The sequence below is a fragment of the Lacerta agilis genome, chromosome 5, assembly GCF_009819535.1.
Source record: "Lacerta agilis isolate rLacAgi1 chromosome 5, rLacAgi1.pri, whole genome shotgun sequence".
Lineage (NCBI taxonomy): Eukaryota > Metazoa > Chordata > Lepidosauria > Squamata > Lacertidae > Lacerta > Lacerta agilis.
The window spans coordinates 54,555,949-54,569,116 of NC_046316.1; the positions used below are offsets into that span (position 1 = coordinate 54,555,949).

The 13,168-nt window shown below is 42.1% G+C and overlaps 1 protein-coding gene across 1 annotated transcript in view; it reads right to left on the minus strand.

Moving 5' to 3' along the window:
- The window catches only part of ARMH3 (armadillo like helical domain containing 3), a 118,622-nt gene that overhangs the window by 60,855 nt on the left and 44,599 nt on the right, over positions 1–13,168 (minus strand). Inside the window, 3 exon segments of the mRNA XM_033149858.1 lie at positions 3,224–3,299; positions 4,744–4,870; positions 5,913–5,995. Of these exon segments, the coding sequence (XP_033005749.1) occupies positions 3,224–3,299; positions 4,744–4,870; positions 5,913–5,995 (286 nt within the window).

The window sequence follows — 13,168 nt, forward strand, 5'->3', positions numbered from 1 at the left end:
AGAATAAAATGATCCCCTGCATTACACTAGAAAAACATTCTGAAATGAATTTTCTTTCCTTTTTTTAAACTGAAGAATGCCTCAAATGATGTACTACAAAAAATTAACAGTATCCTATGGCCAAATGGCTCCCACTAGCACACAATCCATTTGTAAAATAGAGGAAAATTGCATTCTATTTCTATTTTTAAAAGAAGCATAAAAATGGAGAAAAATGAATCATCCATCCAAAATAAGCTAAGCTTAATAAAAAGAAACTATATATTGGTCTATGCAACCAACCTGGACTCTATAGTCTAAAGCACTCTGAAACTAGAGCAGAGCTTTACCCTCCTGTGAACAGATCAGGGAAGATCACAGTAAGTCAAAGAAAAGCTCTACCCCAAATAACAGAAGCGAAGAGGTTGGGGGTAAAATATACATATCAGTTGCATACTGATGGTATCTCAGCACCAATGAATACAACAGAATGATCAACCTTTGCTGAGTCTAAATGAAAACTGTCCTCAAATCACGTTACGCTACACACTGATCTCAGAAGATTGCACATCATCTGTAGTCTCAACTATAAAGCCACAACTGTTTCAGCAAATGGATCAAGAAAATAAAATAAAATAAAATAATAATAATATATTTAAATTTGTATACTGCCCTATACCCATAGGTATCAGGGTACTTCACAATGTAAGATTACAATATAAAAACCAAAAAACCCAATAAAATAATTAAAACAATTAACAATATTAATGTGTACAAACTAATAAAAATATACTTAACAATTAAACAATTTAAAACATCCCCATCCCCCTTAAAAACATTGATCTTACCACAAGGAGACTGGCCCATGCCCTCGTTCCAGCCCCCAAAGTGCCTCCCCGAAAGGGACGATTCCCTTTGGTGATGCCCCTTTATGGCAGCCCCACCCACAAGGCAGGCAAGCTTTATATAGCTGTCCCAGCAGCTGCTGCACACCTGGGGCAACAAGTGCTATCAATGCTGCCTGCCTGCCCAGGGCCCTAGTCCCTGGACAACTCTCAGCATCTGCAGGTCCAGGCAGATAGAGGCAGGTGAAAATTATGAACAAGAAAAGATTTGTAAAGCCAACACCTCCTATGCAATATCATGTTGCTTTAACATCTATCTCCAGAGTGAAAGTGAGGGAAGAGCAGAACCACCATCACTACCTCCAAATGACGAGACAAATCTAAGAAAGCCCTAACAAGCCAACTACAACATATAATGCTCAAACACTAAAAATGCACTAAACACTACTTTAAAATGCAATTTCAGGGCCGCCTCCATCAAAACAGTTGTGGGTCAAAGCTAAAACCCACAAGTTAATAGGGAAGAGTATGCCACTTATCATAGTTTAGCAAACTAACCTCTCAAAACTACATACAATGAATCAATGCCTGCCAGGTTAGAAATTCCTCAGTAAGAAACTATTTCCCATTCAAGTTAATTTAGTTTTTCATGCAAGTTTAGAGATATGGAATGCAAGGAACGGATCTGCAGAGCAATCCTAACTGTGTCTACTCAAAAGTAAGTCTTATTGAATTCAGTAGTGCTTACCCCCCACATAAACAGGTCTAAGGCTGCAGCCTTAAGTATTAGTTGGGCAAACAGTCTAACACCAAAAGAGTTTGCAGGATCGTTCACTTTGCAAAACTGCTGCTACAGTCTGGTGGTTGTTTTCCTATTGTCCAAGAAGATCAATTATAGTAATAATTGTCAAGGAGCCTGCAGAGGAAATAACAGCCAGACTGTTCTCCTGTCACATCCCTCCAATTTGCAAGCATAATTCACTTTGTTTCTATTCTCAGTTCTAGAGACTTTTCTAAGCAGTTCCCCGCCCCCTGCCCCCCGCCCAAAAGATTCAGACCATGCCAAGGGCAGGCTCAATCTTCTATGGCATTTTAGATAGCAACCCCCTACCTATGACTGCCTGTTCAGCTGGTACATTTAGAGCATTATCAGTCCCCAAGAGCTTCATTTAACTCTGTTCATGAAAAATAAAGAGCGCAGCAGAGTAAATCTTGCAGAACCTATATATAAGGACATGAAACTCACAGGCCTGCAGAGAGAATCTTTAATGGTGGTTTACAGACACATAAAATTACTTGGAAAATGCCTGGAGGGAGTTTGTTTTCCACATGCTGTCTTCCTGAGCAAAGAAACTGGAGACACCACAACAAAGGTAAGTTTTGTGTCACAGGGGAAGCATGACTTCTGTGCCTGACTTTCTAATCCTTCTTACCCTGACACAAATGACTAGCTCTTAGGGAACTCAAGGGGGAGGATTTGGTACTTCTTAGTGAATCATGGGCTGTTCAATTTTAAACTTCAAGTTACACAACCCCCAAACATTTAAAAGTAACTTCTCTCCCAACCTGGCTTGTCTCCAGTCTTCAGCAGTAGCCGCTGCTGAACAAAAAGGCAAGGGACACAAATTCTCAAACAGCCTCTCAAGAAAGATGAATTGCAGGCTCTAGCAATTAGTTGTTTGCATGCCCCTTGAGAAAGGAATACTCTTCAGGCCATAATCTGCTTTAAGTATTGGTTTTTATTCCAATCTTTCATTTTAAATATTACCTTGGGGACAGGCTCCCAAGCCATCACCCAACATGCCAACCAGCCACTATTGATTCCAGCAGCCCCTGTAAGCCCCATGAGATATAAGATCCTCAGTATGGAGGAAAGTCCATTAGCCAATCAGCCTCCCTACCAACAGAATCATGTCTCATTCCACAAGGATATTATGCGGATGAGCTCATAGGAACTTGCTCATAGCTTTAAAAAAATGGAACTTCTGGGAACAGCAAAGAGTATGGCAAAAGATGCATTCAAATACTTACACCTTGCCCCTGACTATCCAAAGTCTACATTTTACTCTTAAAGAACAATGTATTTTGAAACTCATACCATAACCCATTTTAAAGAACATATGAGTTGTTGTACCCCTAAGTTTACAAAAGCAATCGCTGCTGAACTGGGAACATGTTCAGCAAACAAGGCAATATGGCACTTTATTGGGGGGGGGGGGAAGCAAGGTGCTACAAGACTCTTTCAGGTTTATATCCCACCCCACCCAAAAATCCTGGTTGAGAAACCAACCAGCATGCTATACTGCAACAAAAAATGAAGTGTTCTGGAATGAAAGCAAGAATGCACAAATGAGTAACAAAAACTTTCATGCTGCAGTTAATTGCTTTCCTTTTCTTACCGTATGTTGACCAATGCGTGTGTCACCTTGCTGGCTGGCTCCTTCCACTGGCCAGCGTTGGTAGATAGCCTCAAAACTGAAAGAAAAAAGATTCAAGGAAGGTTACATTCTATGGCACCTATTTTGACAACAGTACAACATTTCCCAAGGCAATGAAATAACTAAACAAATTATTAGAAAAAATATAATAATCTTAGATGAAGTACAGGCATCATCCAAATGTGACCACCACCACATGAGTAAAGAATGTGCGTGTATTTACATTATACCAATGTAAGGGTATAATATGGAGGATAAGACTTCGAAAACACATCACAATCAGAACCTTCCTGGAACTTCACTGTGCTGCTTCTACACTGCTCAACATATAAATAAAACTATTAAGAAGCTTATTGCCTCCACTCTTCAGCGTACAGCAGAAACAATATGGGAAAAACACATTTTTCCTTTTATTTGTTCTCACTGAATGTGCATGTGCATTCAATTTTTTGTTTTAAAGTTTTTGTCGACGTTTATTGGAAGAGGCTATTGTAAGAGTTTTATGTAACTGTTCTAACATTATCATGCTGTGTGAGTGGATCAACTACGACCCTTTTATGAATGACCATTTAACCCTTGGTATACCATATGCTTGCTGGACTAATGTTTCTAAAAGTAGAGGAAGGCAACGGGAGGCAGGGAGGGCTGGCCCTTTATATGCAGCCCTTCTAAAGTGTTACTCAGAGGTAAGTGCATTCATATACTCCTTGGTTATGTTTCCCTGCCAGCATTCCTGCATCTCCTTCATTCTGCCTCCCTACTAAGTATTGCTCTACATCATTTCACTGCATCTCTCTGCACCTTCACTCCCCCACCCAAAAACATCATTCGATCTAACTGTCTGCTGCACTATTTTAAAAAGGGTATTGTGGGGGGGGGGGTTGTTTTCCAACTGCTTCCGAGGCATTGACCTGGTTCTGTGGATGCTAGCAGGCCTACGTGCTCCCTGTTCTGTACAGTGGGTTCCTTGTTGTGCATCCATCAAATGCTTTTTTCACCTCTTGTTTACAACACCAACTCCTGCTGCTGATTGGCTCTGGGGGGGTGCGCTTGCTCTCTGACCTGAGACTAAGGCATATTTTCCCAGCTGGGAACTCTCTGCGCACGGCAGGCTGGCTCACTCTAAATGAGGGCACCGTGCGCCTTGCTACTATTTAAATATTATATGCCTGGCAATAGCAAACAAACACACTTTCATGTATACACAGGTGAACCAGATGGCAATTCTGTACCCAAACAGCATCGTTTCTGGATGTCTGCTCCTGAAGAGTCGCTTTCAAAAAGTCCTTCGCCAAGAACAAGGAACCTTTATCCTTTTTGAACAGGATTATTTCACATCCATGTGGTAACTGACAGCCACACAGTGAGCACACATGCTGATCAGGCATCATACAAAATTGCTCGCTCTCTCACCCACACAGTTTATCTTTCATATCTGTGTGTTTTGTCAACAGCAAACCAAGTCATCCAACACTACTCACCCATAGAATACAGGTTATCAAAACTCTGGTGCATTCTGATGATTTCATAGTATAGCTCATCATAGCTGCTAGGAGTCGGAAGGAAGGTATCTCCATAAGTGATGAACATGTTAAACAGGTTTACCACCTTCAAAAACAAAAGCTATAGGAATTACTACAGGAAAAATGTGCCATATAATATATGCAGTTATCTAAACATTTAAAATAAAGAAGTCATTACTTTTTTTTTGGTGTCATTACTTAATTTTTGTAGATAACAAGTGTTTTACCTCAATTGATTATAAACCACTTTTTTCTTTCCCTGATAAATTTAGGGTACTCAGATAATAATACAGGTTGTTATAAGCCACCCAAAACACTGAAAGCAGGCATCATTCCCTTGAGGGAGGGAAGGAAATTGGAGGACTGAAGGAGAAGAGAGTCTGCCAAAGCCTAATAGCTAGAGGACAGAGCTTAGGAGCAGAAGCAAGTATCCTGAGAGGGTTAAAAAAAAACACCTCCTTTTCTTGCTCTATACAGGGCTGTTTCTAGGCTAGGGGAAGAAAAGCAGTGAGGCATGATGGGGGAGGCATTTTCCTTTTACCACTCTCGAGAACATCCCTAGCCAGAAACCAGGCCCTCTCACATTATACAGCACTGCAGGGGACCTCCCACTCTCCCTTGCAGTAAGCCACTACAAAGTTCCTATTCCAGGCTGGCTGAATTCCTGAGTATGTTCAGTCTTGTTAGGGGATGGGGATGCAATGCAACTGTTTCATTTGTCTGTTTGAGCAGACTCCACTTGCTCCCCAAAGCAGTGACAGATCCATTTGTCACACAGCACAACAGTCAATAACATACACATGAAGGGGCTTTCCTCCCTCTTTTACATTTCCACTGAACACCTTGCCCAAATGCTTGGACATTCCAAACAGATATCCAGAGGCAGGAAAAGTAATTGAATCCAATTCCAGCTTGAGCCAAAAATAAGTGCTCCCAACCCAAATACACAGAAAAACAGAGATGCCATGATAGAAAACAGAACTTCTAAAAATAAGATCTCCAATAAGATCACTATCTGTGTGTGTGTGTGTGTGTGTGTGTGTGTTTGAGTGGGCATGCTCCACACTAATTCCTATGTTTTAAATTCAGTGCTATTAACTCTCACTGTCCCCCAGAAAGAAACTCACCATGAGAGCCAATGTAAAGATGTTGTGTTTTGCCAGCAAAACAGTCTCGTTGGACAAGAGAAACTTCAATAGATTAATCAGAGCTGAGAAAAGAATGAAAAGGGTTTTTTAAATGCAACTACATTATCATAAGCAGATACTTGCTCAAAGTCTTCAAAGAAAGCGTTTTGATTAATTAGAATCCTGTCCCTCACAGATAAGCAGGCACAGAAACTGAAGTATTGTTGTCCCAGATTTATCCTTCCTGTTCAATACCATGTTGAGTCAGCTGCCATTCAAATCAAGTGACACAGAGGGTTTCCTCCCCCTACTTGTCAGCACCTTAAGTAGCACCAAGGGTCTGGGAAATCAGCTGCCTGCTTTCAGTTTCAAACACTGACAGCACAGGACACCGAGAACCAATCTCAGCTGTCATTTGTGCTGACGATGCACAAGGCAGAAGCAGGTATAGTGCAGCTCTGCAATAGCTTGACTAATTTTATAATGGCATGCATGACACCCAAGCAGATACTACACAGTGTGCCAAGTTTCTTAGGGCAGGACATGTCGTTTCTGATTCCTCTTGGGAGTATTGCCTGGAGAGAAGAAAAGGTTAGCCACTGGATTCTCCACCCCTCTTTTATATCAACAGTCACCCAAGGAAAGATTAGTAACTGAAAAATGTTTGGCTCATGAATGGTTTATGAGGAATTGCTGTATTCTGAATACTGGTAAGAAATTTATATACTTGATAGTGTTATTACAATCACTGGTAACAATAGAAAGCAATTTTCAAACACAGGCACTTCTGTTTTACTTGGAGCTTATTTGGCAAGTGAAAGAATCCCCTTCTGATTAAGTGAACTGACAGTAATTTTCTGCTCTGGAGCTAGGTGTAGATATAGCAGTTCTGTGATCAAATTCTTAGCCTGAAATTTCCCAGTAAGGAAACCATACAAAGAAGTTTTATGTCAAAGGCTCTTCATCACTTTCTAGCTGGATCGGCTTAATGTCAGTCTGTGAGCCAAATTGTACAGGTACAGCTAGAGCATTATCATGAAGAGCATTCCTACTTATAGAACCACCACTGTGCAAGAAAGCAACATGCTCTATAATCCACTAGCTGAGAACTCCCAGAATAGGAAGGCCACTTAAGACAAGGGCAATCTGGCAGGATCCAGAACAAAAGATTATCCAGCTGCCAACTGATCATTTATCTGGAGCAGGAGTCAGCAAACCTTTCAGCAGGGGGCCAACCCACTGTCCCTCAGACCTTGTGGGAGGGCCAGACTATAATTTTTTTGGGGGGATGAACAAATTCCTATGCCCCACAAATAACCCAGAGATGCATTTAAAATAAAAGGACACATTCTACTCATGTAAAAACACGCTGATTCCCAGACCGTCCGCAGGCCAGATTTAGAAGGTGACTGGGCCGGATCTGGCTCCTGGGCCTGGGTTTGCCTACCCATGATCTGGAGACTTGAAAGGCTCAGAATTTATCATCTGTCATGAGACAATGTTAAAAATCAGGCACATTGTGGAAGGTCTAATGAGTTGCGCAAGAGGGCATTGGGTGGGGCAGGTTAATATGACTAGTAGGATAAAAACACAAGCAGGATAAGGTGGGGGGGTCTGTCCCATCAGGTTAATCACAGAAGGACAGATAAAATGTTTAGAAACTCATCTTAGGCCAAAACATAATCTAAGCAAATACAGCAGAGAAGCAATTTCCATCTCAGTCTAGTGATCACAGATATAACCATGACAACCAAACACAACTTCTTTGCAAATTCCTTTTTTTAAAAAAACCCTACACATTTCATCCTCATATTTAGAAGATAGCATTTTGCCCTCAGATTTAGAGCACTAATGAGCTCACCGCTGCTGTAACATGCACACACCCACTGTCCTCATGCTATTAACATGCCTCTCTGTGTTAATACCTAGCCTTGTGTTTACAGCTTCATTTGCTAGTGTAATGAATTGTGCTTTGGGGACTGTGGGCATGCCCTAAATGCCACACTGACTCCAGCTTGAAAGAGTCTGCTGCCCATATTGTACTTAGAGGCATCAGCCTTCAGGGCAGAAGAGTAGCTTCAAATGGGTTCTTCAGAGCAGAGATGCAGTTACAACATGTTTCCAAGGTAACTAAGCCTCCATGGTGAATGTCACCGTCCAAGGCAATCACTGCTAGGGACTAAGACAGCTGCCCCGAGTCTTTGTGATGGTGGTTTACTGGACACTTCTCACATGAGCAGCTATAATATGCTTTGATCATTGGCTCAGCTTTAAGAAATTCCACAGACAGAGATCACTGGCTCAAGCGCATGGAATGCTCCACCACACAACTGTCTGTAGAAGTGCAATTTGCCTGTGGCTGTTTATCTGCAGGTCTGATTCACAGACTGCTCAGTTTTAGTGGAGAATCTGAAAATCTCTACCCTGAAAATCTGAACTCAACTCTTATTTTAAATCCTGACAAGACAGAAGTAATGTTTTTGGGGAACAGGAGGCGGGCAGGTGTGGAGGACTCCCCGGTCCTGAATAGGGTAACTGTGCCCCTGAAGGACCAGGTGTGCAGCCTGGGAGTCATTTTGGACTCACAGCTGTCCATGGAGGCAGAGGTTAATTCTGTATCCAGGGCAGCTGTCTACCAGCTCCATCTGGTATGCAGGCTGAGACCCTACCTGCCCACAGACTGTCTCGCCAGAATGGTGCATGCTCTGGTTATCTCTCACTTGGATTACTGCAATGCGCTCTATGTGGGGCTACCTTTGAAGGTGACCCGGAAACTACAACTAATCCAGAATGCGGCAGCTAGACTGGTGACTGGGAGTGGCCGCCAAGACCACATAACACCGGTCTTGAAAGACCTACATTGGCTCCCAGTACGTTTCCGAGCACAATTCAAAGTGTTGGTGCTGATCTTTAAACGGCCTCGGTCCAGTATAGCTGAAGGAGCATCTCCACCCCCATTGTTCTGCCCAGACACTGAGGTCCAGTGCAGAAGGCCTTCTGGCGGTTCCCTCACTACAAGAAGCCAAGTTACAGGGAACCAGGCAGAGGGCCTTCTCGGTAGTGGCACCCGCCCTGTGGAATGCCCTCCCACCAGATGTTAAAGAGGAAAAACAACTACCAGATTTTTAGAAGACATCTGAAGGCAGCCCTATTTAGGGGGGCTTTTAATGTTTAATAGATTATTGCATTTTAATGTTCTGTTGGAAGCCGCCCAAAGTGGCTGGGGAAACCCAGCCAGATGGACGGGGTATAAATAAATTATTATTATTATTATTACTTCTACTAGCTTTTGGCATGGAGAACACTTGGGTTACACTTAAAACAACAATAGAATCTGTAACATGCAATATCCACCATCCAAACAACAGTAACACCACACTAATATGTAACAAGCATGAAACAGTAACATAAAATAAAATTTGTACAGTAATTGGAAAACCAATAATAGCCCAGAAAAAAGTATGTGTTGCAACTGGAACTAAAAGATAAACAATTATGGTGTCAGATGTACCTCATAGGGGAGGCTATTGCCGAGAGAGGACACTACCACCAAGAAGACCCAGTGATGGATGACAGACATGTTTCCACTGCTGATCTCAACATACAAGGGTGAAGATGTGCTCCTTCAGATAATCAGGCTCCAAGCTGTGTATGGCTTTGTATGTCAACATCAGCCTTGAACTGGGCTCAGAATAGGCAGCCAGTGCAGGACGTAAGAACATAAGAAGTCTTCTGGATAAGGCCCATCTAGTCCAGCACCCTGTTATCACAGAACCAGATACCTGTGGGAAACCTGCAAGCAGGATTCGAACACAAGAACACTCTTCCTTCCTGTGGTTTCCGGCAATTGGTACTTAGAAGCATTACTGCCTGCAGCTGTGGATGCACAGCACAGCCATCATAGCTAATAATGTCAAAAGCCTCCTCCTCCATGAATTTGTCTAATCCTCTTTAAAGCCATCTAGGTTGGTGGTTAGCACGGGTGTAGCCGGGGGGGGGGGGGGTAGGGTGGCACCTGCCTCACCTAAATCAAGTAAATAAATATAAATACTTAATTGACCAATCGTGTTGAAGATAGCTTGGTTCTGCCCCACCCAATCCCCACATAAAGCTTTTCCCCTAGCATAAATCCTGGCTACGTCCACACACCCCAGCTATAAAGAACAGCAGAGTCTCAGTGATCTATGCATATCCAAGCTGTAAAGCAGGTGAGGGTAAAGGGAAGAAATTCAAGAAAGTGGGGAAAAAGGCAGGAAGATTTACATCAAAGGCAGGTGCGGATGGTGTAATGCCCAACAGAACCGAGAACATCTTTGTGGGATTTGCTGCTTGCCTCTTCTTACTACTAGGCCAAAACCTTATATAACTGTTTGGGCAAAAGCAGGTCAGGTAGAAAGACATGGAAACACCCTGCTGAAATTGTATAAGATGTGCTAAAAATCATTATCTCCATTGAGGTGCAATATAGTTAAAGATTAGGCATTTTGCACAGGTCCAGACCCTAAATGCAACTTTCCCAAGTCCTTCATGGCACTCTGGAGAGGGGGATCATTTGCCTATTTTCTGAAAAATCAGGGGCAACTCCAGCTCCAGGACTTTTAACTCTTACTGATGCCCCACTTCTCAAATCAGAAAAAGAGGTGGCAGCCAAGCATCTCTACCAAAGGTGCTCTACCAAATCCATCCCTCTATACTGTATTATCATGTCAGTTCCTCATGTCAGCACTCAACTCCTGAATGAACGAAAGATCCTCAGATTTATTTTACCTCCTGTCTAGGGTCAAAGTTTCAGAAGAGAAGAAGCAGAAACAACAGACTTTGTGCAGATTTTTAAAAGGAAACTAGAGGCCTTCCCAGATTATTTTCAAAATGCAGAAAATCCCTTCTGCATGCACAATGCTGTTTGTTACCTCTCTTTTTTAGGAGAGTGTTAAAAATAAATGAAACATATATGAAATGCCAACACACTGTTTGCAGGCAAAGAAATGAATACTAAGTCATGCATGGCTGCATGTAAATCTGGACATCAAATGTATGTTCTCTGACTCAGTGGCCCAGTCCACGCATCACGCTAAACCATAGTTTAAATAAACCATAGCTTAAATTAAAAAACTATGACTTAACATGAATGAGCAGCATGTTGGTGCACAATGCTCAAAAGTCCCTGTGGTGCCCCCCCCCCCCAAATGATGAGACAAGAACAAACACTGGTTACTGTTTGTTGCTTGTTTGGAAACAAACCATGACCCAGGTTCAGATGACATGACAAGCCAGACTGGCTTTTTTTTTTTTTTGCCCATAATCCAGCAGCAGGAGAAAGGAAGGGGGAACCACAGGAACTTCTGAGCAGCCATGGAGACAACTGAATTACTGTTGGCAGAAGTCCATCCAGGTGCTAGTGAGCAAATCTTCTTCAAAACAGAGGTATTCAGATAAATATGTCTAAACAGCGGAAGACTTCAACTTTAACCAAAACTAAGGCTAAGTATAAAATTCTAGTTGGCATTAATCACAAAAGGTAGTGGTGACTCTCAACACTGAAAACAGATTAAGATAGATTAGGGGAATGGGGGTGGTGGAGAGAAATGAGCTAAGAGCATCTTCTAGTCCACTCACAATTTCTTTACCATATTTTAAAATGATATCAAATGTTGTGTATGCACTGGCCTCTAGGGGGAGGTGGCAAGACCCCACAGGTAAGATATTAATTCCTCAAGCTGGCTGGCTGAGGAAGGGGCAACTATTAGGTGAAATAAGTCCAAAATAATGGACAACAATCTAGACTAAATGCTCTGAGAAGGTTAATTATGCAATTAAAATCAATAATTAAATCAGTTATGAGAAACTACTCCTTTAGCAGCTTCCACATGCAGGCTTCTCAAGAAAGAGTTTCCACCACAATCAACTTCCAATAAAGAAGGAACATACCATATTTTTCTGTGTATAAGACTAGAGGTTTTTTTACCCAAAAAATAGGTTTAAAATTGGGGCTTGTCTTATACACGGGTAGTGCTGAGGGGTGTTTTCTTAATTTGGAGTCCCCAAAAATAGGAGGTGTCTTATACCTGGAAAAATACGGTATATTAGACAAATTGGAGAGTGCTCTGAAGAGAGCAATAAAGAGAGCCAAGGGCTTGGCTAAGAAGAAAGGTTTATGAGACAAAACTGAAGGAAGGAGGAACTTAATCTAGAGGAGAGGGTAAACTGGGGAGAAGAGGCTGGGGTACAATTTTAGTAATGATACAGAGTATGTACATATACACACAAAGTAAAATAATACTGTGCAAAAATAATACACAACAGAATAAAGATGATTCAACTGCTGTCCACAGTCAAAGGCAGAACAAATGGAAGTAAACAGAGCTTATTTTCCTTAAGAATGCTTGAGCAGGGAGTTGGTGAACCACTCTTCACAACAAACTTCTAAAAATACTGACATTTTTCAGAAGTGGCTCAGCTCACTCAGCCAGAGTACCCTTCTTGCAATGCTCAATGGTAGCTAGATGAAACAAGACAGGTATTATTCCTGCAATACCAACCAGGTTGAATAAAGAAAATCAAGCAGAAACCTCAAGTTCCTTTATCTACTGTAAGGCCATCACAGGCAAAGGCATAAGGCACACCTAGCTAGCTGAGCAGACCGTAGCACTACCGTAGGATCTCTGGTTTGTACCTTAATGCCAACAGGCAACTAGAATTAACAATTGCCAGAGTCAATGTCATCAGGTAAACACAGCCTGGTCAAACCCATTGTGGGTAGACACACTTTCCACATAAAGCAACTGAGACTGCCCTAAGGCGGCAGCGTCAGTATAATTCTATTTTTCCACTTCCAAAGCAATTCTTTTGAGGCCTGCACATTATACTTGCAATAATACCACGATGTCTTAACAACAGCCACTCAAAGGCAGGAAGTAGGAAAACTCCAGGAAGAAATCTCCTAAGGGAGTAGCAGGGGGCTGTTTGCTAACCAGGATGCAGGAACCAGCCACACTAAGCACCAATCAAATTGCTACACAAGAGTGATCAAAACACACTTGGTGAGAGAGAGGATTATTTACAAATAGGGTCTGACAGCGAGGTATCAGCATCGTCCTCCAGAGAGATACTCATGGATTCAGAGTTTGCTCTAGAAATAGATGTTCTTTTCTTACAAACAAGCGCACCAAACTTCCCTGAGGCACAGTCTCCCCCAGAATTCATGGACATGGCAGGCAATTACCAGGGGACACTACTTGTGCTGGAAGGCTTGCTGT